The sequence below is a fragment of the Halichoeres trimaculatus genome, unplaced genomic scaffold (assembly GCF_033239565.1).
Source record: "Halichoeres trimaculatus isolate MK-OKI-2021-1 unplaced genomic scaffold, fHalTri1.1 fHalTri1_scaffold_20, whole genome shotgun sequence".
Lineage (NCBI taxonomy): Eukaryota > Metazoa > Chordata > Actinopteri > Labriformes > Labridae > Halichoeres > Halichoeres trimaculatus.
This window is the reverse complement of record NW_027437198.1, coordinates 1,690,500-1,715,485: the sequence shown is the minus strand read 5'-3', so window position 1 is coordinate 1,715,485 and position 24,986 is coordinate 1,690,500. Positions and strand designations below refer to the sequence as shown.

The 24,986-nt window shown below is 41.2% G+C and overlaps 1 protein-coding gene across 1 annotated transcript; it reads right to left on the bottom strand.

Annotated features, from left to right (window-relative positions):
• Window positions 1-1,195: 1,195 nt before the first annotated feature.
• On the bottom strand, window positions 1,196-24,748 carry gna13b (guanine nucleotide binding protein (G protein), alpha 13b). Its single transcript, XM_074696048.1, has 5 exons — window positions 24,425-24,748; window positions 13,579-13,808; window positions 10,668-10,718; window positions 7,963-8,163; window positions 1,196-6,921 (listed from the first exon to the last, which is right to left on the bottom strand). Exons 1-5 carry the CDS (start codon window positions 24,705-24,707, stop codon window positions 6,550-6,552), a joined length of 1,137 nt encoding a protein of 378 aa, XP_074552149.1. The 5' UTR covers window positions 24,708-24,748; the 3' UTR covers window positions 1,196-6,549.
• Between the last annotated feature and the right edge of the window lie 238 nt (window positions 24,749-24,986).

The following is a 24,986-nucleotide window of genomic DNA, read 5'->3' as shown; positions in this document are numbered from 1 at the left end:
TTGCAAATTGGTTTTGAGGCACAGAAGAAATTAGGGCCCCGCAAAATAAAATTCTTAAGGTGAGTACAGAAAACCAGGTGTGAAATTTCAGAAATCAAAGAAATGCGTGAATAAATTTTCAGAGAAGAAAAATTCCCTTTTTTCAATAAGTCATGAATAAATCTTAGAATTCTGACTTAATCTCCAAGTTCTAACTTTTAAATCAAAATAAAAGACAATGTTTAAAAAAATTTGGTGAAGCCAACCTTTAAAATAATGTTTAGTCCCCTCTGCCAAGATTGTAGTTAGTATATGTCCTTTTCTTCTGTCGCAACTCTGATGTTTAGGCAAAATTCTGAGAAAACTCAGGGTTATAAATCTGATCTCAAAATTCTAAACTTAGAAAAAAGAAAAAGGAAACGAAGAAACTTGTCCTCCTGACTTGAATTTCAGAATTCAAAGTCACAAATTAGCCATTTTTCTTTGGTTTGTAAGGTTTGTAACTTAAATTTTAGCGATCTGAATCAAGAGTCAGACTAATGGGAACATTTCTGGCCTCATTTTGAATTTTTTTTTTTTTACTGGCCCTTATCTTCCAAGACTTGAGTCAGATTTCTGTTTTCCATCACAGACACATTTTAAAACTCAAAGCTCAAGGCCAGAGTTATGAAACATGTCAAAGAGTTCTGAAAGAAGCTCAAATTTCAGAAATCTTAGAAAAATTAAAGATTAATTCAGTCTTTTTCTAAGAACTTTAACACATATCTAAGAATTCCGACAATTAATTTCAAAACCTAAGTCAGAAAACTTAGAACAATGAGAAAAAAAAAATTCGGACTTTTTCTCAGAATTTATTCTATCATAAATCTTAGAATTCTGTCACTTCCTCATAATTTTAAGATATAAGTCAGAAATGTATCTCTGAAGTGTCTGATTCTTAGTTATCTCAACATTTGGAGAAAACGGCCAGTTTTTGTTGTTGGCTTTTGTTCTCAGAAATCCAACTTTATTCCCAGAGACATAAAAAGAGAAAAAAAAAATAATATTAATAATAATAAAGAAATAAAGAAAAGTTAAAGGCCCTTTCTTTTTTTTTCTCAGTGGCTCTTCTTCCCCCGCAGTGAGAGGATCGGGATGGCAACACTCTTTTTTACTTGTCCTTTTTTTATTCTTGTATTTTGTCAGTTAATGTAGATGAAAAGACAAACGTGGGTTTTCTTTTTTGAAAAACTGTATTTTAAGGAGATTAGAGGACAAACAGCATAAGTTAGACTGTACATTGAAAGCTTGTATAACTATAAATTACAAAACTGGGAAGAGAAATGTCCTATTGCGTTTTACATCAGGACATCAGATTCTGTAGGTGGTGTGATTTCCAAAACCCCCCATCCCCCGTCTAAACCTTTGTTGAGGTTTGAGCCGAGCAGAGGCAGGGTGTGGAAAAGGAGGCACTAAACATCGGTACATTTGGCAGATTATTAGCAGTTCTCTTTTTGCTCATTTGATTTAAGACATCAGTAAGACATTGGCATTAGGAGAATCTTCAGTCAGTCAGTCCAATCGGAGTTCAGTTTGAGCACATCAGACCATGTTGCATAGTTTGAACTATCTAAGGTGACAGTGGCTTCCATGGACGACTATTTACAGTGGATCACATTCTTACCATTACATTTACTGTTACAGTCACATCAGATCACACACAAGACACAAAACCTGGAGAGCAGAGATATTACAAACACGTCAGAGCTTTGGAGAACAGGAACGTTGATAAAATTAGGTAAAACACTGACGAACACTGAAATCAAACCTGTCAATAGAGCTCTCTATTTAACTTTGGGATCAGGTGTCAAATCAACTGGAGAGCTGAGAGGCAGACGATGACAGGAAATACTGACCATGAGCTGTTCAAAGGGGAAAAGTGAGTGAACCCATCTCACATGTTCAGATCAAACTTCAGTCTGGTTTAGGATCTCAGTATTTTCACCCTTTAAACATGCATCTACCTTAAAAAAAACCAACCAACCTGGGGCTTCTTTTGACTTCAGGCCGTGTGGAGTTGAGACTAACAGAGAAGAAACTGTGATGCAGTCTGGAGGAGCCCATAAAGGTGGGTCTCTAACTCTGACTTCTAAAAAAAATGACATGAAAATAAAAAGTCAGATTTTGATTCTCCAACAGGCTGCTCTCATTCAGGGGAGTCTTCACATCCTGAGCTAGCTCCTCTCGCTACATTACACTGTGTTTGAAAATGGAAAGCTTTGATTCTTCAAGACACGACTCCAGAGTTTGAAAGTGTCTTTGGGGAGAAAAATATAAATCTAAATGTTAGATACTTGAAATTTCCATTTCTGCCACTTTCTTTTTTTTGATTCCCCAAAACAGCTTCAAAACATTTTCTGTAACCACCACACATGGAAAGACTACTGTTCCATAAAGTTTAATCAAGTATTCAAAGTCTCATCTTCCTCAGTACGGCTTTTTCCTCTGAGCCAATCAGCCGTCTTCTCTCAGGATTTAACCCTTCCCTGCTGCTGTCTGTTTCAATCCCCCCCCTCCATCTCCTCTAGTGTCCAGGATTTGAGCTATGCTCCTAAACTTGGAGACAATTTGATGGAATCTTATCACCCAACACTTTCCATGGATCCCTATGACGCTGCAGCCCAACAGTAAGCAGGTGAAAGCCAGAGGATAGGGTCAGAGAGGAGGAAGCTGGAGTTCTGTCTGAATAGTGTTCTTTGGCTTAGTCAGGGATCTGGTTTGTTTCCTGTTTACTGGAGCCAGGGCTGTCACAAAGGGTGGGCCTGAGAAAACAAGCACTAATTGTGGACGCCAGTGTTCATTCAGTTATTACCACTTGTTTTCAGATGCAGTAAATGCCAACTCAAGTTCATCTTGTGTAAATGGATTTAAATGTTGAAAGACAAACAACAGGGTTAAATACCATAGGTCAAACCAGTGGCACAGGATGGCAACAGTTGGCAGTCAGAGAGATGTGCACTGCTCATGCTGAAATGGGTGGCAATAAAGCTCAGGGGTTCGAGGAGTGAGGAGAGAGACGGTCTCTGTGGCCTCTGGTTTTCATCCATGGTATAGAGGTCATGACACAGAGCAGTATATAAGAGCACACCACCTCCTCTGAAAGACCTGCGTGACAGTCTGTGCTCCAACAACCAACAGGAGTCTGTTCAGGCTGACAGAGCGTCTCAGGGTACAAGCTCTGCTATGACTTCATGTTGTGTTTATACCCATCTACAGGCCTGACATCAGTCTGGGTCCAGACAAAGAGGTCTCTGCTCTGAGCAGACACACACACTAGTCTCTGTGTGTCATGCTGACACACAGACACAGCACACTCCGTCCAGATGCAGAAAGAAGGGGGGGGGCACCCTGACCAGCGCTCCGCTGGTTGGAGGAATGAACAGTTTAAGGTGGACGGCCCCTTAGGTCTACTTTCTCTTTCCCCTGGCTCAGGACCCCGACCACAATCAGCTATGTGACCTCAGTGCTCCACGCCAGCACCCAGTCAGAGTGACCTGGACTCTGCTGATCTGGATTAAAGCTACATGAGTAAAGCTACATGGAAACAGGAAACAATAAAGTTTTCTTCTTCAGATGTTTTCAGTCATCTCCAAACTGACTGAAGTGGGTGTAGTTTCACTCTGATTCATGACCACGACTCAGAGAGGAGCTCCGAGCTTCTCAGAGTGAAAAGCCACTCGTTATGTGACACACGTCTGACTGTGGCTGGCAGCTGCCATTGAACAGTTCCAAGCTGTGAACTGATGGTTTAAGCTCATCCCTGTTTCACAGCCAGGATGGAGTCCAATAAAAGAAGAACCTGAGCTTGACTCAAATTGGTAAAAGAGAACACCTGGATGATTTTTTAAAATTCTGACTTGAAGGTAGGACTCCTTTAATAACACCAGGACCCTGATATAAATTTGAAGTCTCCTGGCTTTTCTCAGATTCTGGCCTTTTCCCTCAAAATTCTCTTCTGTTTTTCTCAATACCCTGTTTCTTTCTGAATATCTTGGTTTGCTTCCAGAACATCCAGACTTTTAATTCATGATTGTTACTTTTCCTGTCAAAATTCAGCCTGAAATCTCATTTTCTTAGAATTTTGAGGATAAAGTGTAATTTGTGATTTTTCCTCAGAAGCTTGATCATTTTCTCACGTCTTAACTTTTTTTTCCCCAGAGGCCCTTCCTCCCAAGAATCATGATTGTTTTTTCTTTTCTCCCCTGACTGACTCCTGACTTTACTCTTGTAGTTTTGATATTTCAAACAGCATTTTTCTCTGACTCTTCCTCCCTGTTCCAGCTGATGAAGCAGCTGCATAAAAGACAAACTACAAAACTCTGTAACCTGTGTTAATTTAATGATCACCTGGACCATCAGCGTCCAGCGTATGCCAAGATGTTGGCAAAGAGCAGAGTGGCCTCTGACCTTCTGAAACATGTGACCCTCTGGTGTTCATGGCCTCAAACTTTTGGAAAACGTTGGGTAATACCTTTCAACAGCTCTGCCTCAAATAAACACCATTAAAAACATAGTACGGCTGACTATAACACTATGGTTGTGAATACACTGTGCATGGAGGGTTCATCTGCTGTTAGAAACAAGAGGATGTCTGGTGAGACGGAGAAATACTGATGCATTTGACTGCAGAGGAGTTCAGAGGAGACTGTGAACTATACAGAGATTGCACATGACAGTGTAGAAGTAAGAACTAGGAGTGACGTACAGGTTGGCTTTAGCTCTTTTTTTAACCTTTGATTGAAGAAAGAGGGAGACAGAAAACAGGTGGTACCTTCTAAAAAAGGAGCAAAGTTCATCAGCTGATCACACATGGGGCTTCATCTCTGTTACAACAGTGTGAAAAGATCAGCAAAGCAAATAAACAGTTGTTCTTCCAAAGCACAGGAAGAATCCACGCAGAACACCACCTGTTTCTGGAGACGTTGGGATCATAGGGTCATGGACTTGAGCACCAGTGTCGGCCCTGGGGGGCGATCTTGGCTTCCTAGAAGTTCTAACTTCAGCACCTACAGCTCCATGCACTGGGTGCTCTGAGCCTTGTGTCAACTGATCCAATCGTGGTGGAAGCTTGAGATCTGAATCTGTTTTCATGCTTTCAAACAATGAGTTCCTCTTCAAAAGGAGGATCTGAGTGGTGGATAAATAATTTTCCACAGTTTTGGAGGAATGTTCAGCCCAAACTGCACTCTGTCTTCAAAACATATAAAACCTTCATACATCACTGTGTTGTTTCAGGTTCTGAGCTGATATCTGAAAATTCACTGAAAATGAAACTGATAGTGTTGCTTTTTCTGAAGCCCTCAAATTATGGGGGCTTAGCTTTGCTATATGGCCTTGGCTGTAGGCCGGCTTTCTCTGGTGGACGCAGAGAAAGACAGCCATTTGAATTATACACAAGGTCAGAGGCACAAAAGTTTCAGTTGGTCGAGTGGTCCAGCATGCGCCCCGAGGAACAGCAAACTTTGACTGGTTGCTCATAATGCTGCGTTAGCTAGCCTCAAATACACCGTTTCATTTGTACAAGTGATTTAAGTGTTTGTGTCCGTGCCCCCCCCCCCCCCCCCCCCCCCCCCCCCCCGATGATGCAGTTAGCTGAGCCCATTAGCAGCCACTAAAATTAAACCCCTATAAAATATAAGTTAAAGAAAATGCATAGGTACAGACAGTATGTTCATATATTAGATAAAGCACAACCATTAGGAAATAAGAACTAAGTGGACTGTGGAACAGGAACCGCTCTCTGTGTGTGTGTGTGTGTGTGTGTGTGTGTGTGTGTGTGTGTGTGTGTGTGTGTGTGTGTGTGTGTGTGTGTGTGTGTGTGTGTGTGTGTGTGTGTGTGAGAAACAGTGTCAATGCTGTACTTTCCTGTTCGATTGCCTCCAGAGGAAATCCCCACCCAGGCACCCAGTGATGTCATCACCAAGCGCCAGGGGAAAGCAGAAACTAGCAACAACACAGAAGGAGGAAGTATAATAGAAGGCAACAGTCGCTGACGTGGCCAGCATCTGCAGGGGGCCTGAAGGCCACACAGTGACAATATACAACAATAAAACAACAAACCCCTCCCCTTCTCCTTCTCCTCCCCCTGCAGCAACAGACTGAGCAGCAAAAACCAACACAACAGTATGTGTTCATCTGAGTTAGAGCCGCACATGAGGAGGAATCCAGTCACAGGGACTGGGACGGTCCACTGCAGAGCGTAGACAGTGGACAGAGGGCGAGGGTTAGAAGTCATTTACAGTGGTTTCAGAGGATGGTCTGGGCTCTGAGCCGAAGGCCGCTGTCATGGGTCCCGATGAAGAAGCTCAGTAAGGCAGAGAGCAGGCGGGGAATGGCTGTAGTAGTGGTGGGTTAATACACTGTCAGGTTCAAAAACTGAGTGGATCAAACTCTGGGAAGGAGGAGGGGGGGTTGGACAGGAACGACCTGATCCCCCTACAGGCTGGGGTGTGTGTGTGTAAAGAAAGGCACCGTGACACCCAGCTCTCCTCCACCCAGCTCTCCTCCTCCTTCTCCTCCCCTCAGGCCTCCTCACTGCAGCATCAGCTGTTTGAGGTTATCGTGCAGGATGGTGTCCTTGACGTCTCGGAACACCAGCCGGATGTTCTCAGTGTTGATGGCTGTGGTGAAGTGGTGGTACAGCGGTTTCTGCTGCTGCTCGCGGCGCTTTTTGCGAAAGCACTCTACTAAGAAGCGCTGGACGTCTGTCAGGCTCCTGGGGTCCCCTGAGAACTCTGGGAAGTAGTCTTTGATGGATACCTGCTTCACCTTCTCCTCCAGCAGGTCTGTCTTGTTTAGGAACAGGATAATGGAGACGTTGCCAAACACCCGGTTGTTGACAATGGTCTCAAAGATGTTGAGGGACTCACACAGCCGGTTGGTCTGCCGGTCTTCCATCAGCACCTGAAAGAAGAGTACAAATACATGTGCTGGGGTCGCAGGTGACTGTGATGACAAGTTTCAAAGTCACAGCTTTGCTTTTCAGCAACAGCAGCACTTTTCAACATGTGTCATGGGCCCCTGGCACTAGAAAACCTCTCCAAGGTGTTTCTCTTGGCCTCGATTAGGGGGGCAGAAAAAAAATCCAGGAACTAAAGGTCAAAATAACAACTTTGAAAAATCACCATCTGGTTCTGAAGTTCAACTTAAATGCTTGAATTTTTTAACCAACTTTGCATTATAAACAAATATCTAAAATGCAGACATGATCTAATAATTCTGTATTTACATAATAAATACATGAAATAAAAAATAAAAAATAAAAAAGACCACAAGTAAGTTATGGCAGAGTATTCAGTCAGTAAAATGTCTGACCTCTTCAAAAAAACATTGTTCAAAATTCTCCTTTATTTCCTATTATTGCTCACAATCAGCCTAAGAGTTTTTCATGGAAAGTTACTGCAAAATAAAAAAAAACACAGAAAAGCAGCATGTGCTATTTGTTATGTTACATGTACTGTATGAAAATGAAATGTACCAAATATTTCTTTCAATTTGCTGTAAATCCTCAGATCTCTCTCCTCTTTACTAAACTTCATCAGTTGGCGTTGTGTCGTCATAGAAACTTAGCCGCACTGAAAATCAATGTGGTTCTGTTCAACCCGATCGGGAAGCTGAGAAGTAGCATTTAGAAATAACCTGAAATATTGGTGCAGATAATCTCACTTTAAAGTGTGGCTTAGGATCAGACAGATGTCTAAGGGGGAGACTCACATACAAACTCCCCACAAAAGTAAAGCAAATATCTGGAAGAGTGTCACACCTGTGTTTTTAGATTGAGGTTATAATCAGAGGGAACAGTGAAAAACACTCAAAACACATCATTAAACTACATTTTGGATTATTTTGAGTATTTCTAAATCCTTGTTGTCAAATTAGCTCTCTGAAAGTTTGATGAGTTTGAATTAAATACAAGCCTGAAGTGGTGACAAGGTCAACACTCACCTGGTCATATTCAGAGGAAGAAACAAGAAAAAGGATGGAAGTAACTGAGTCAAAGCACTCAAACCAGCGTCGCCTCTCGGACCGCTGCCCACCGACGTCCACCATCTTGAAGGGCACGTTCTTGATCTCAAAGTCATACTCGTGAATGCCTTTTGTGGGTTTTCTGGCCAGGAGAATGTCTTGTTGGCTGGGGAGGTAATCCTGTGAGCACATGATTAAATGGACCACGGTCATACAAGGTTCAGCAGAGCATTAAACAGATCATCATGACAAAAGAACGTCAGGGAAAGAAATGCATATCTCACTCTTCTATCAATAACAAAACAGTACACTTACTGCTCATGCTCATGCTTTGGGGACATCCCTACTGAACTCCTGGCATTCCTCAAATACCACAAAGTCTAAACAAAAGTGGGTTTTAGGAGTGTGTGTGTGTGTGTGTCTGTGTGTGTGTGTGATAAAGCAACCTGTAAGCTAAGGTAAAAGGAGCTTGTTTCATGTGTAAATATGTTAATGTGACCTGGGCCAGCCTTTATTTACACATGCTGTTCTCTGCTCTGGCTCTGCTGGATCCTCATTCATCACGTGATGAGTCATCACCGGGTCCCTGAGTTAGACCATGCTGCTGTGACTCTGCTTACACTGACACACACTGGCATCAGTTCCCTAAGTATTTCCCTTTTTTTGGAAACACTGCTGGACTTATCAATGCAAAAGGCAACAGATCATAAAATGGTCCTGAAGCCCAAAAAAGTTAACCAATCACTTTATCCAATTCTGAGCAGTGACTTTGAGGATTCAACTCACTAAATGTGTAAGCAACTGCTTTTTCACATTGTGCATTGATGGTAACCACTACTGGATTGGGTTTTTTTTATCTATGACACTTGACCCGTGGACAGGGGCCACAGGGGTTCAAACTGCTGAACGTGCTGACAGTGACAAGCGGGAAAACGCAGGTGATGGGACCTGAAAAACCAGTAAAAGGATGTTTCAGGACTGAAATGAAATGTGGTAGCATAAGGTAAGAGCAGGAAGAATGAAAGAGCTGTGGGATCCAGACACTCAAAGTAAGACCAGGTGAAGATCTTGAGGATGAATAATGATCTGATGATCTGATCTACCATATTTTCCGGACTGTAAGTCACACTTTTTTTGTAGTTTGGTTGGTCCTGTGACTGAGACTAAGGTGTGAATTATATCAAATAAATGAGGTGCTGTGTTATAGGAAAAAAGATATGCAGAAGATAGAAGATGTCTGGAAACAGATCTCGGAATTTACACCACAGCTTTAACCCTGCTCTGGTGCAGTCACACTGGCCATCCAAACCCTGCTGTACTCTAGCATGACTGTCCTGCAGTGCCATTCATCTGCCAGACAGTACGGCCTGCGGTCAACTCCAACATGAACCAGACTTTAGGCACATGCATGGCCCGCCTACGTGAAGCGTCTGCTAACATGAAGCGCAATCTCATCAGAGTCAGCACAATGTGACACAAAGAGCACTGCTACAACTTAGAGACTTTTTGATTGATGGTAAGTCCTTTTGGTCTGACACAGCCCTCTAACAAAAATTGATTGTCGTGAGGAGTGGTTGCTGCGATCATGTTCTGCATCATATGTGACTTTGAAGCGTGCTTGGGCAAGGTTCATGTGGCCAGAGTTACCGCGCTCTGAGAGAGACAGCTGCGAGCTCGGGGTCCAACTGTGAGAGATTTCAGATAGGAAGGGGCTCAGCACACTCTGCTTGTTGAGAAGCAGCTTGTGCTGCAGATCTATACGTGCTTTCAATCCAGAAAAGTCACTAGATTTGTCATTGGTTGCTTTTTTGAAGAGAAATCACTGGTGGGGTCAAGAAAATCACTTAAAATAGTGTTAGGGCTATATGTCATATCAAAAGTAGTCCTGGCGAAACAAAATTCTTTGAGCTTTCTAAAATTAAACCATTTCCCAAAGTGGAGGAAATTCCTTGATCATTTTTTTGTAATCGAGGTACAGGAATTATTCCAGGAATGGTTTTAGCTCTAAGTGACTTGAATGGGAATGGACTGATAACGCACTGCACTGATTAACACAGCAATCACCAGACAAAGTAAGGATTACCCTCTTTGTTCTCAAACCTACTTCCATCAATCATCCAGGAAACATGTGTCACCATCAGTTTTTTTATTTTCAGTTTATATCGCCCTGAATAGGCCGACTAGTCTGATTTTACAGACGAATGCCTGCTCCTTCCTAGGTGGGCGTGAGTCTAACTGGTGCACAGGGCTTAACTTTAGGTCAGTCGTACCTTTCAGCACTAAGTCCACCTGACACAGCCCTTTGACATTATAACTCTTTACACTGTGAGCTAGCAAATGGTCCTCTTCAAGTCTTCAGCACTGATCTGTTGTAGCTTTATCTCCCTCATTCAATAAATGCCTTGTTTGAAAGTGATTGATACGATTATTTCAAGTGATTTGTTGGAAAAAGCCTGTAGAGCACAGTATGAACATAGAGACACAGAGACAGTTTTGCTTAGCTTAGTGTTCCTCATGGTGAGAACACAGAAACAAACCAGTGTGAGGAAATGATCGATAACAGGAAGAAAACAGTTTCACTTCTCTTTTCAACAAACTGACTTGAAGGTTATCACAGCCATCTGCGACCATGCTTTCCCTTACCCTGAAATTGGTGAAGTCTCTGCAGTGTGGGTGGGACTTACCGACAGGCCAAGCTTTTCCAAATTGTCCAGGAAATACTTAACTGACTCCCCCTAAAGAAGACAAAGGAAACAGTGGAGAAGCAGGGAGAGATGGATTCATGTTTAGAGGTTTTTTTTTCACATTTTTGACCTCTTAACCAACTTTATTAGTCTCTTGTTAGCCTGGGAGCCCGCACACTTACACACCAATGGTACCAGGGCTATGGCTCATTTCTAATATTGCACTGGGTCAACACAGGGAACTCAAAGCACTCAGACACTACATACAATTTCACTTATTCATGCACAAATTAATGCACTCATTTACAAACACACCAAGACAGCTTCAGAGAACATTAAGGGTTTGCTGTCTTGACTCAAAACACTTGAACATGGAATCTGGGGTAATTTAAAGTGATTGTTCAATTTAAAACTGTTGTTGTATCCCAAAAACTGAAAGCAATGTTTTGAAGCTAAACAGTGAACAACTGTGTTAGTGTTAGAAACGATGATGAGCATATTTCTCTCTGTTCAAGTTCCCAAGTTTGAACATCAGAAGTTGCAAAAGAGTGCCAGAAAGTTTCTTTACAGGGCAGTTTCTAATCATTTCCCCAGCTGGAAGACCCTGGGCATCATTCACTGAAACTGCTAAAAAATGTTCTTACTCTGTGCATACAATAAGTGTTCGTACACAAAATCCCTGTCGGATTCATGGCACGTGCATACCAGCAAATTTTGTTAGGACCACTAGGGTTGTGTACCTTTCACATTTGAAGCGATACAGTACCAACGCCCAGTACCTGGCGATTGGTATCTGTACTCAACTGTACCAATTTTTTGTACCTTTGTGTATGTTTATATGGTAAGAAACATTATTTTTTTAATACTAAAATCTCAAAGTTTCTTAATTTAATATATTTTTATAAACTTACAATGCTGTGTTCATGTCCAGCATTAAAAATCTCCCACTCTTCCACTCCTTCACAGTCACAAGGATACGCCATTGATGAAAATACGTCATTTTTATGGTTATTTAACACATTTAGTGAATTCACAGTTTTTATTACTAAATTCTATCAAAGACTTTTTTTTTCTTTTACTGACAGTGGTTTAAATATGTCATATATTTAGATAAAAGTGTGTTTACATTTTCTGAGAAAGTTGGGGGTCATTATTTGTGTGTATGCATGGTCTGAGGAACTCGTGTTTTTGTTGGCAGTGTTAGAATAAAATATAAATAAATATATCTCTAAAATCCCTGATTTGAGCTTCAGATGTTTGTAAGCACAGTTTAAGATATATCTGTCAGGACACAGAGTAAGTGAAAGAGGCTGCATGTTAAAATGTTGAGAATCTTAACCTGATAAAAGTAATGGATTTGAGGGAACTAAGAAGCAGAGCATTAGAAAGTAATGAGAAAGCAGCCCAACATAAACCTGTGTGTATCAGTCAGTGTGTGTTCAGCAGCTGCAGCTCAGCTCCATCCACTGTGAGGGGGTGTCTGTTACAGTCAATGCTCCTCTGTGCAAGGATACACCAGCTATGCACCAAATGTTTACAGTCACATTCAAATAATGGATGAAGAAAAGTCAGCATTTAAGGTTATGCACATCAATAATATTTTGTTATTTTAGGAAATGTATTGGGTAATTCTTATTAAACTGAGGAGGGAAATGACCCCTCATTTTTAAAAGCCTGTCAATGCTTCGATCACCTCATGTGTGCGCCTGAGACCAGAGAAAGATGATTTTACACCCAACAGGTGAACAGAAGTTGGATCTTTTTGATGAATGTGTGCCATATTTACATTATTTTCCTTTTCCCTCTAGATATTCTGAAAACTTTCCTTTATTTTACTCCTTGAGCTGCGTTTAGTTGGATGCATGCCTTTTCTGACAAGACTGTTTCAGAATAAAGGATTCTTAACATATTTTTAAACAGTGACTTTAATTTTGGAGTGTGTTTTTCATCAAACTAACTGAACTACTTTTAGCAGAGAATGACAGGAGTTACAGTATGTGCTGCTGCTCTGCAGCTCTCCTCTTGTTATTATCTTAGGCTTAAGACAGTTTAGTCATCTGCTGAATCACAGTTTGAGCAGGCTGCCCAGCCTAACAGAGACACAAATCCCTGCTGTGCTGGTACTTGCAGGCATCAAACTTGGAGAGGGAAAAAAAAGTAAGTCAGTTCCTGCTTTGGTGAAATGTCACAGTGGAGCAGGAAATAAAACAGAGTTAACAGAGTTTTTTTCTACCTGTCGCCATGGCTTAATCTGTGCTGTGTTTAAGGTTTCTAATTCCCAGACACTTTATATGGGCATGTATGGGAACTGATCCAGGTGAGCATATCTGAAATGCCCCCACATTGGATAGCATGGGGGGCTTTTTTTCTGTTATATAACAAGAAACTTGTAAAATACTTCATAATCATTATATATTTGTAATGTCAAACAATGCCACAATATATTAACTAAAACCTGACTTAAAATATTCTATTAATTGGAGTGTAGATGGCCTAATGGTCTTGGTTACACTCCATGAGGGTTGTCCTTGTGCGGGTGGCCGAGGTTCGAATCCACCCTGTGGCCTCGTTCCCACAAGTCACTCCTCTCTCACGCCCTATTTCCTACTCCATCAAATGTCCTCCTCTATCCAATTAGAGTGAAAAGCCCTCAAAATAACTTTAAAAACCCCGTTAATTCCTGCTAAAATTTTCTGATTTCAAAAATTAACAGAATTTTGCAGCCCTCTTTGTGTACAGTGTGCAGACCGGAGATGGGGACTGTAACTTGGTTATGTCTTTGTTAAAACTGGGGTAACCATAAAGTTTGAGCTTATCCATATAGCCATCCAGTCTTTTGCTTATGGTTCTATACTGTATACTATAAGGGAAATAACATTAATTTTCAAAGCAGGAACAGCAGTTAACTCACCAACTGGAATTCTCGGCGCCGGTCATATGCGTTCTGAATGCCTTCATCTGCCCATAGGGCCCGGATTGATGGCAGGTAATGCTGAAAGACTTTCTGTTCCACCATGCCGTGACCATGAGCCATTGCTGAGCGGGTGTCAAACGCCATCATTGTGTCTCCGTGCTGCTGGTTGGATGGGTTCCCCCATGGGATGTGTAGCTTTTCTCGAGCATCCACCAACACTCGAATACCTAAATATTGAGAACTTGTTACAGAAATGCATGAAACAAATTTTAACATGCAGTCAAAGTTTTCTAGCTACATGAGCTTGGGATATGTAACAATTAGCCGTGGAACAACTTGAGTACTTTCTCACTACTTCAGTGTATGTACGGTTTATTTCTTGTCCTCAAAGTGATTAAACTGGATGGATGATTTTATTTCTCGGATATCTGGAGGTTAAGGGTGAAGCTAACTCTGCTTTCAGCAGAGACAGGTTCACTTGTGTGAGGTGAAACACCTGACAGAACTAATGACAAGATAAAGCACCTTATTACAGGACTCTGCCATGGCCACACTGCTTCCATGTTTAAAATTTGCTGAAGAAGTGAGAAAGTGAAACAGCAGTCTTTTTGTTTTGTGTGTTAACAACACTTAAAATAGTAAAAAAAAAAAAAAAAAAGTAAATAAATAGTAAAAAATAATAGTAAAAGCTTATTAAGTCCATTGAACCTAGTCCAGCTAGTTTGAAGTTAAAACTCTCTGGATCCCAAACCCCTCAGCGGGGTCAAAATACCACCTATTTTCATATGACTGGCATTTACAAGCCATTTGTCCAGTTCAAAAACTGAAAACACTGGGGTTAATCGTCAGATTCTCAAATCGGTATCTTTTGCATTATTTACTAAAAACAATTATAAATCATTCTTTATCATTCTATAGTATGAAGGCAAGGCCTACATGTTCTGATGAAATGAAATAGATTGAAGCATGAATTGATACAAATAATATATCTTTACTTAACTATCACGATCACAGAAGAATATTGACTGATTGATTTAACTTCCAGCCTTGTGGACGTGTAATATTTTTGCCAGAAAAAAACAGCATTTTGACTTTTGCTGGTTTTGAGAAAGAAGGAGCACAAGTTACTTGGTCCCCTCCAGGTTTGTGTACATGAAACTTTTTTTTAATTTTAGTTTTTTTGTAATTGCAGACTCTGCGATTTGAGAAATGCACTCTATGACATTGCGTTGTCAGTTTAAATTCCATTAATAGTTCAGCCCAAGTTTTGGTCGAGCTGAAAACCTCTTGAAAAGATCGTAGAGTAAAGATGTGGCTGCTGGACTGTTTTCACTTTCTATTTTGATGTATTTCCACATTGCTGATACTGAAGCCACAGAGTTGACAGTGCAAAGCTAACAGACTATACCCTGTTTGCTTGTTTTCACCCTTTGAGCAGCTTGTCCCTGTAGAGTTACCATAGGATGCTGTAAAGCAGATGTTATTGCTGTAACGTATCTGGTTTTGCACGTGTTCTGTAATAAAGCTAAGTGTGGCTGCTGTTCTACGTAGCAATTTTAGCTCTATGACGCTAACGTGGATGATCGGTTGAGAGGATTGGCTAGAATTCCTGATCACCGAAACTTGAAAAAAGGCAAAAATCGGCCCAATCCGATACTAGGGATCAGGACATCCCTAGTTAAAAATAATAAATAATCACATCAAGTTAAAACACAGGTCAAAAACCTCTCTGTTGCATGGGATAGACATCATAAGAAGCATAAACGACAGCCTTCAGAAGAAATCAACACCTTCTTTACAGTATAACAAACTACAGTATAGTGTGCCCAAATGTAAATCAAAGAAGAGTACCCAGCCTCTTGCAAAAATTTCCAAAGATACTGACAGGCCACAAAGTAGCTTTACAGACCATACATTTATTTAAAACAGTCCTTTGTGTTAGAAGTGAGAACTTTCAGCAAACCTAAATGATGCTTGTGAAAAAAATCTGCTCATCAGTGGAGATATGGTTTTCGAAATCCCTTATTTGCAGATGACACATATGAGCCAGCTCTGCAAACAGCACACAGGGGTATCCACAGGTCACAACCGTGGTGTGTGTGTGTGTGTGTGTGCGTGTGTGTGTGTGTGTGTGTGTGTGGGGGGGGGGGGGGGGGGGGGGGGGGGGGGGGGGGGGGTCTGCAGTCTGTCTGTAAAAGTGCATTTACACTGTGGCATTTTCTATCTGTAAAAGTGCATTTACACTGTGGCATTTTCTGTCTGAGAGCACAGTGCAGTCGTTGGAGCATGTTTTCTGTTACCATCTGAGAGAAGGAGCAGCCTCGGTCTTTTGTGTGTGGTGTGCAAGCTCAACATCTTGACATTAAACTACATCATAATGATGCCAGCGGCCTGGTGCAGCAACTCAACTGCAAATTTTCAATCTACCTATTCATTACTACCAAATTTCTTTACAGTTTCGTCATTGACACTTCCTGTCCACTCTTTTTTAATCTGTCAATATAATCTACAATTCACTGATCACACACATGATTTCTGGCCTTGAACTCTTTTGTAGGCATGCAGTATTTCAGGCCACTATTTGTTTTCTTTAAAGAGGAGGTACTGTGCTGTCCCATGTTTTGAACAGAGATGCTGGATGTTCACAAATAGCATGAGAGCTTCACAAACTTGGTGAAATGATGAGGCCATCACTCTAAGATCTCTTACCTGGTTCATGACACACTGAAGGGTCCGGTCTCAAACACCAAGGTCTACCTATAGCTCTGCCCCACCAGACTTCCAGAGGGCTGGCTAATGAGCGGGTACCAGTTTGTGACCCAGGGAGCCTGAGGTAGAGTCTGCAGAATTTCCTAAAAATGAAATGTCAACTTTTACAGGAACGATCCTGCTCAGTCGTCTCCTCTCAGCCTCTGTACATGTGTCTGTGTCTGCCTCAACCCCCTCCTCTGCCTGGATGATTCTTTCTGTATGTTAATGTTTTGGTTGTGTTGAGACGTTTCTGGGTGGAGAGTAAGCATGGTTACCTCAGCTTATCACAGCACACCCAGTGCGCAAGGAACTTTGCATGTTGATTGGCGAGTGGAAGAAGCTACGATAGTGGACGTAGCAAGGAGGAAAAAAACAACCAAAGTGGAACAAGTGCCAAAAAGATAAAGCTTTTTCCAAAACAAGGGTGAAGCTTGACTCGACTTTCACTCACTTTCAGGAACTTGGAGAGCAGCACAAGACAAAGAGCAACTTGAGTTAGCTTTCTGCTAACCAGGCATATGTCAAATACCCCTGATTAGCACCAAGTCAGATGCACAGCTCTCAAATCTCTCCCATGTAGAAACGTGATGCTACAGGTGGTTGCTGGGCTAGTGAGTGTGTTCTTGTAGTCACGGTCGGAGGCTGTGGGTGTGAGCTGCTGCTGGCACTGAGCATGAGGAGCCCAGTTTGAATGTTTTGTTTGCTAACAAGTGAAAAAAATTCCTGCCAACCCTACCTTTAAAGAGACAGCAGCTAAAACAGAGCATTTCAGACAGAGGCTGAAAGAAGGTTTTTCAAAGACACCAGTTTGAGAAAAATAGTTTTTTCTTTTTTTTTTTTTAAGCTGCCCCTCTTTAACCCAAGTCAGTGTGGTCTCAGAAGCCATAATTAAGATTATTCTGGTCTATATTGGTCAAGAAACCTTTTGGTACACAGCAGACCACCTTATTCACCTGCTGAAGTGCCAACAAGAAGAGGGGAGGACTGTTTCAGCCTCTGAGACGATGCAAAAGAGGCTTGAAGAAGTTGGTGATGTGTCAGAGGCAGCAGGGCAGAAAATGCTCTATGTATGTCTATGTATGAGTGTGAGTGTCTGATAGGGATGGGGATGGGTACCGAATTAGGTACTTTTATAGGTTCCGACCGAATTCTGTTAGAAGTACCGGGTACCGATTCACTTGAATTCAAAAGGTACCATGTTAAGGTACCTAAATGCATCCTTGTGACAGTAAGGGAGTAGGAGAGTAGGGGTGTAATGATCCATCAATATACATTGATGCATCGATTGGTTAAGCAATGATCCAATCACATCGATGGAAAGTCTAAACATCGATCATCATTGTGGTCTTTAATGTACGCCTTTATTTTGAAATCCCCACCGGACACGCATGTCCATCTCCGTCCAACCGCGAGTCGTTCTGAAGTTTCCTCTCAGGCCTCACGCACTCAGCGTATGAGACACACATTGAACACATGAACCTTTTCACTCTGACACGCAACGCCTGATATTTCTCCTGCTGTGAAATGTACTGTTTAGCGCCCACCGAGTCACACTGCTGTAGGCGAACGTGTAGCAAGACGCTGTTGGCATCACAGAGCTAAAAGGGAGCCGGACATATCGGCCAATCATAAAATAGCTCTCCTGTATCCGGGTAAGATACGGTCGACCTGACTGCAGAGGATGCAGGCTGCACACACGACAGGAGTGCATCATCACACGACTGCAGTGAGTTGTCTCATAATTTGATTTTGTAGCCACTGATTCATGAAATTTCATATAGTTAAAAAGTAAAACGGCGAGAGCTTAGTGTCATTCCTCCTCCACATCGACTATTACACAGTGAAACAAAGTCTGATCACACTGACATACACACTGTGGTTATCAGGCATCACAGTAAAAAAAACTATCAATGTTAAGTTAGTTAAGTTGATAGTTCTAATTTTGAACAATAGAAATGTTTGGGTTTAATTAAAATCAAAGCTTCACATTTTTGGTTTGATAGAAAATGGTCAAATGTTGGAGGTCAATAATAAAGTTTATGTAATCAGTAATTTTTAATTATAGTGTTGCATCATTACTTGATATAATGATCAAATATTACAGTATAACAGTAAGACCCATAAGGTAATTGTGGGGCCAAAAAAATACCTTACCTGAATTTAACCAGGTTTAATTTTAAAACATAATTACATCATAAAGATGGCTATAATCCTCTACAAACTATCATACCAAAAAGGTCAGCACATCATTCCACATTTCAGTAATAAAACTATCAAAATTGTTTTGTATTTCTTTCTTGTCTCAGGTGAAATGTAGCTGATTGTGTTCAGTGAGGACATTATATCGTCTTAAATCCATCGAAAGGCCCCTGAATCGTATCGTATCGTATCGCATCGCATCGTATCGTGACAGACTTTGTGATATCGGCAAATATATCGTTGTCCAAAGAATCGATATCGTAATGTATCGTCATGAAACTGGTGATTTACACCCCTATAGGAGAGTAGACAATTTTCCATACTGGAAATGAACACAGCATTGCAAGATTATATACTGAAGAATAAATATGTGTTTTAAAAATATATATTATATTACTGAACAAATTGATACTTTTTACCACATGAACACAAAAAAGTACCGAAAATTGGTACTGTTGAGTACCGATACTGATTGCCAGGTACCGGGCATTGGTACTGTATTGTTTCAAATGGGAAAGGTACCCATCCCTAGTGTCTGAGTGTGTGTATGTGTGCATATAGAGCTTCTGTTTTGTGTTTACAGGCAGCCTCACTGTGATGTGACACTAGCTTAAACAATGGGACACCAACACTTCTGCTGTCTCAGGATGTGATATGTGAGCATGAAGGTGTGAAGGTGGTAACACTCACAGTTTTCTATAATTTCCTTCACTGTGGAAAAAAATTAAAAAACTTTGAACGGGAAGAAATGGTCACAGGTATAATGACTTCGATGGCACGTCACTGAGGAAACCCCCCTCGACACTTTTCAGACTAACCACGTCAAGCATCATTTACTTCCCTCTGACTGACGCTGCAGTTAAGTATTTCCAGCCTCACGCATCTTACTTCTCTGTTCACACTCTTTTAAAGGGTTATTTTTATGAGGCTGCTCCCAAAATCCCTTTGATATCAAAAAGGACAATATTTCTTTGGTCCTCACACAGTGCAGAAACACACCATGAGCCACAATCATTTTTTTAAACTTAATAATTCTCCAAATAAAGATCAGTTTTTCCCAAAAGTGAATCATTTTTCTGTGTTACCTGTGCTCTCCCCCTCCAACACAGCCTGTATTTATAAATGCTTAAAGCTAGAGATGCACCAATCGACTGGCTGGGTCAGACGATTTTCAGGCTGTTTGGTGATCTGCAGGTCTTCTCAGATACACTCAACCTCGTACCAAATTCATTTTCACAGAAGCTATTGGAAGTGCTGTGTGGAAATATTTTGGGTTTTCACAGTGTAGCTGGCAAAACTCAAGACAAAGATGGGGTGGTATGTCAACTTTGTACAAAGCAGCTGTCTTACTCATCCACAAAGACAAACCTGACAGGCCCCAGATGCTCTGATAAGACGACAAGAATCATTTTCTAGGATTTGCAGTCCACTGGTCTTTTAGAGGAAGGAACTGAGTCACGACACCATGTCAAGTCACACTACAATATCCACATACAAAATGTATTAAAAAATGAAATCACTGCAAAGCTCCTAAGTAAAAAGAGCATGGCAGCCCACCTGGAGTCTGCCTAAAGGTCCCAAAGGGACTCAGACCATGAGAGAGAAAATCCTCTGCTCTGATTGGACAAAGATTGAACTCTTTGGCGTGAATGCCAGGCACCACGCATCATGCTGTGGGGATGTTTTTCAGCACAAGGAATTGGGAGACCAGCTAGGATTGAGGAAAAGATGGATGCAGCAATGTAAAGAGACATCCTGGATGTAAACTTGCTGCAGGGGGCTTTGGACCTCAAGCCAATTTTGAGAAGGTCCTTGAGGGGCCCAGCGAGAGCCCAGACCTGAATCTAACCCAACATCTCTGGAGAGATCTGCAAATGTCTGAGCACCAATGATCCCCATCCAACCTGATGGAGCCAAGAGGAGCTGCAGAGAGGAATGGACCAAACTCCCCAAAGAGGGTGAGCCAAGCCCGAGGCTTCATTCAAAACTGACTGGAGGCTGTACCTGCCGCTAAAGGTGAGTCAACAAAGGACTGAGACAAGGCTGAGAAAACTGATGGGCATGTCATTCTTTAGTTTTTGATTGTTAATAAATTTGCAAAAAATGTAAAAAACAAAATACAATAAACAACCTTTCTCACATTGCCATTTTGAGGTATGGTGTGAGGTATGAATGTGGAAAAAGTATAGACATGCGAAAACCTTCCAGATGGACTGTATTTGTGGTAAAATGAAGTATCACGGGCCACTCATGCCAATGTGACAATCATTGCTCACTATACTTTCCACTCACGGGATCTCATCTTGCAAGTTCTATTCTGTGTGCCACGGAGCTGACAGGAAGCAAACTGTAGTCTGCATTGTAAGGTCTCTATCAGACAGTGTCTTCCTCCAAAGCCAGGAATTTCTTCAAACAGGGAAAATTTAACTTTTTATGTGCCATTGAGCTGACTTAATGATAAAACCTAACACCAGAGTTAATTAGCAACTGAACCAGAATCATAAGTGGATTTGATAAAAGAGAAATAGAGCCTGACAGTGATTTCACAGGCAGGATGCTGGGAATTTGAGAACATGCTACTGCAAGGACTGCTGTGAATGCTGAGAAAGTTGGTCGCACCAGTGCTACCAGTAAAAAACTTGGTGTAGAGCCCTGGTAGATGAGCACTAATTGGACATAACCAGGATTCACTAACGTTACATGTTACAGACACATCTTAGAGCACCAGGTTACATATAGCTTGTTACTAAACTACAGTCCTAAAAGTTTGCTTGTTGTCACATTTCAAACCATAGTGCTACTTAACTACTAATACATACATTTCTTAATTGCTTTGTATCTGGTTTCTATCTCCTGTTCTCTCGTTAAATCCAACTTTGTGAGCTGAGATCCAATCCATCAAAGATTTTAATACCAAATAACTTAAAAACAAAAGACACAATTACTCAAAAAAGTAAGAGTAGGCAACAGACTATTTGTTGAGCAGTTTACAGACTGATGCAAGAATATCTACAACAGGGGTAGGCAGCCTAGGGCACGGGTGCCAAAACTGGCACGGAAGGCTATTTATGTCTGCACGCAGAGAATAATTTCAGGGAGGCAGGGGACAAAATAGATAAATAAATAAAAAAAACTATTGTATTGTCTTATTTTTAACACTTCCCAAGAAAATGAGCACATTATAAATGTTATGTCAAAATTTAACAAATAACATTAAATAATAAATTCAAATCAGGGCTTTACAAGTGCTTGAATGTGACTTGCAAGTGCATCACTGCGACTCTCCTGGGAGGTCAGTCTGCTAGCTTGCAATCACATCCATTTCTTGGTTTTTATCACGACAAAAAACACAAGTTCCAATTGTTCTGTCCAACATAATATGGTGCGTAGGAAATCAACTGTGCAACTTTGTTGGGGACCAAACACGAAACAGCTTTAGCGAAGTTTAATAGGGCAACACATTAAACTTTCTGTTAAAAACCAGGCAACAGAGGAAATTATACCTTTTTTCACTGCATAGTGAAGCATGGAAAACCATTCGCTGACAGGGAATACATAAAGGAGACTTTCCTATCGACTGACGATGATTTAATGAAAGAAGCAAGTATTGGCACTTTGGGCATGAGTGTGATTCCAAGTGGCACCAGTCATGGAAAAGGTTGCCTACCCCTGATCTCCAACATGTAAATATATAGAGGTTTAAAAAGCTGCACGTTGAGTCCAGACATTCAGCATTCTAGCTCAACATCTGTATGGGAACACACCATACCCCCTCTTTAAATGACTGATTTTCTTTTCTCTGTAAATGACTGGCTCAAAATAAAAGTAAAACTACCCATACCACTATAAAGTCTTATGGCTAGAGTCTCAAAGCAGGGCAATACCAGAAGATGTCTTGTTCCTATACCCGTAAAGCATGTATGGTGACACAAGTTATGAAAGGTATGCAAAGAGTGAAAAGCAAGGGGAGATGGGTAATTAATCGCTGATGGCATCTCTTACAAAAAATAAGGAGAAAAATAATAAGAGACCATACCTATATTTTGCAGCCCACCAACATGAAGTGTTTGTATGGGAAACATTGATGGTGTCATGTTAACACAGAGGGGTGTGGTAAGAATACTAACCAGCCTAAAGCACAGGCCAATCTTACTTATTACAAATAGCCAATTGAGTTTTAAGATCAATAAGTTTGAAACTGCCCAGACATCCCAGTTCTGCCAGTGATTCTAATGGGAATCAGAAAAGATTCCATATACAAAGAAAGTTTCTTTGGGTGTTCTGGGATAAACCTTCATGTGTAACATACGCATTTGTGCCTGTGCAGGGTGCATTTGCAGAGAGGTAACCAGTTTGATCATACAATATGATTGTTTCAGCTTCTGACTACTTGTATGCCAGTAAAATATTTGCTTAAGATCAATAATCATCTTTGTAGCCTCCCAAAATTTTAATGACTCAAACTTGAAAATGAGGAAGTGTGTGGTGATGGGGCAAAGACTTTCCTCAATACAGACAAAATAAACTGCATGACAGTCATCCAGGAGTATGGGATTTCATAAGAGGGCTGTAACTAGGGTCCCACGTTATCATCCAGCAAGTGGGAGTCCTGATCCTGTGATCCTGATTGGAGCTGGTCTTAGCTTTTTTTAATAGATCTGTAATGGACACTGCAGCAGATCATCTCATCTGATTATTCACATTAGCCATCACGGAGCACAATTTGCTGCCGAACACTAATGCATCAGTATAAGTGAGCCCTCTGAGTTTGCCCAGTCTCTTAAAGTTGATGGGAAAACAACAACAAATGGTACATTAATGTGGAACACAAGCCACATGAAAAGTGAGAATGAAAAACAGCCACATGTGAATACAAACAGTCGACTGCTTCACAAGGCAGTAGCAGTTAAGTCTGTTCAGTGCTGATGAGATGAAAAACTTCAACATGGAAATAAAAAAACAGGCCATTCTCTAATTCACTGTAGGTTATCACCCCAAACAGTGAAACTGGGTAAAACCCAGAAAGCCAGCTGTTAAATTAAGAAATGGTTGAACTGTTTGGAGTAAACCAAAATAAATGCACCTTCCATGGCTTCTTGAAAACGTACGCAGAAATATAACAGCCTGTCGTGGTGTCAGTCTGTGCCAACTCAAAAGTTGTCTGGAGGGTTGGATGGAGTGCTTCGGTACCTCTATGATGACAACAGCTACAGGAAAAAGCCTCCCACTTGTCAGAATTGAAACTGTGTTAAGGGCAAGACATCATTCAATCAAAGAATTCATCTTTTTAATCAAAATGTAAATCTTTATACACAATCATACGTTTTTGGAAAACTTGACAATGACAGAAGACACTTGGCTTTTCCGAAGAACGTCGCCCATGTTTCGTTTTCAGGCTGAGGCGTGTTGGAGCTCGGCTGGAGATAACTCTGATGCAATTCAAAGATGGTCAGCTTAACAGTAAACAGGCACATTTTCAAGGACACTGGTGTAATATTCCTTCTATCCTAGATAAAGTGTCAAGTTTATGTGTTTACTTCAGCCAAGGGGGAAGTGAGACAATGCAAAACCATTGTTCACTGACGTTTTGCGACTTGTCTGAACGAAGGAGCAGATACGTTTAAGGGATCCAGAATAAATCCATATAAAGACCCTAAACGCACACGCCACCGCCCCCTTCAGTCACCCACCGCGTAGACAAACACAAACAACACGGGCGTTTCTTGGTCGCTAACCAGCTTACCATACTAGCATTGTCGAACACTGAAAAGTGTCTGGTTCAGCTTCTGCTAGCATGGCTAACCTCCAATTTAACACTCTTTCTAAAGCAACTGATCAACACACACTGAAGCATCACAAATGTCGTTATAATATGAGCAAGTGGCTGTCTTACCTTTTATAACATTACTAAATATAGTAGCTCTGAAATCTTCTTTTGCCTTCTGATCGAAGTCCTGCCCATGGATAATGCGCATCTGCTTGAGGAAAGTGGACTTCCCACTCTCGCCTGCTCCAAGCAACAGAATCTTCACTAGCCTTTTAATATAAGGCTTATCTCGATTAATACACTTATCTATCTCTTTAGATTTCCGCAACTGTTCCACCTCGCCGCTTGTAAGGAGACAGTTGGGGAAACATACAGATAAGAGGGAACGGGACGGCAGGAAATCCGCCATCTTTGAAACAACTGCATCGATACAGACAGCGAGGAGGTCTGAGCTCACCCCAAGCGGAAGAGGCATTTGAGCGCCGTAGGAATAAACCTAGATGTACGGTTTAACTATAATATACACAACACCTTCACTTTTTTTCGGGGCAGATTTTACAACAGCACTGTTTTTAGTATCAGATCGTTTCTTGTATGGCACCCATTGAGATTTTTCACGTAAATGTACTGAAGCAGAAAGGTTTTACTCTAAAAGTTTGAAAAATAGTTGAAAAGGTAAATTAGGTGT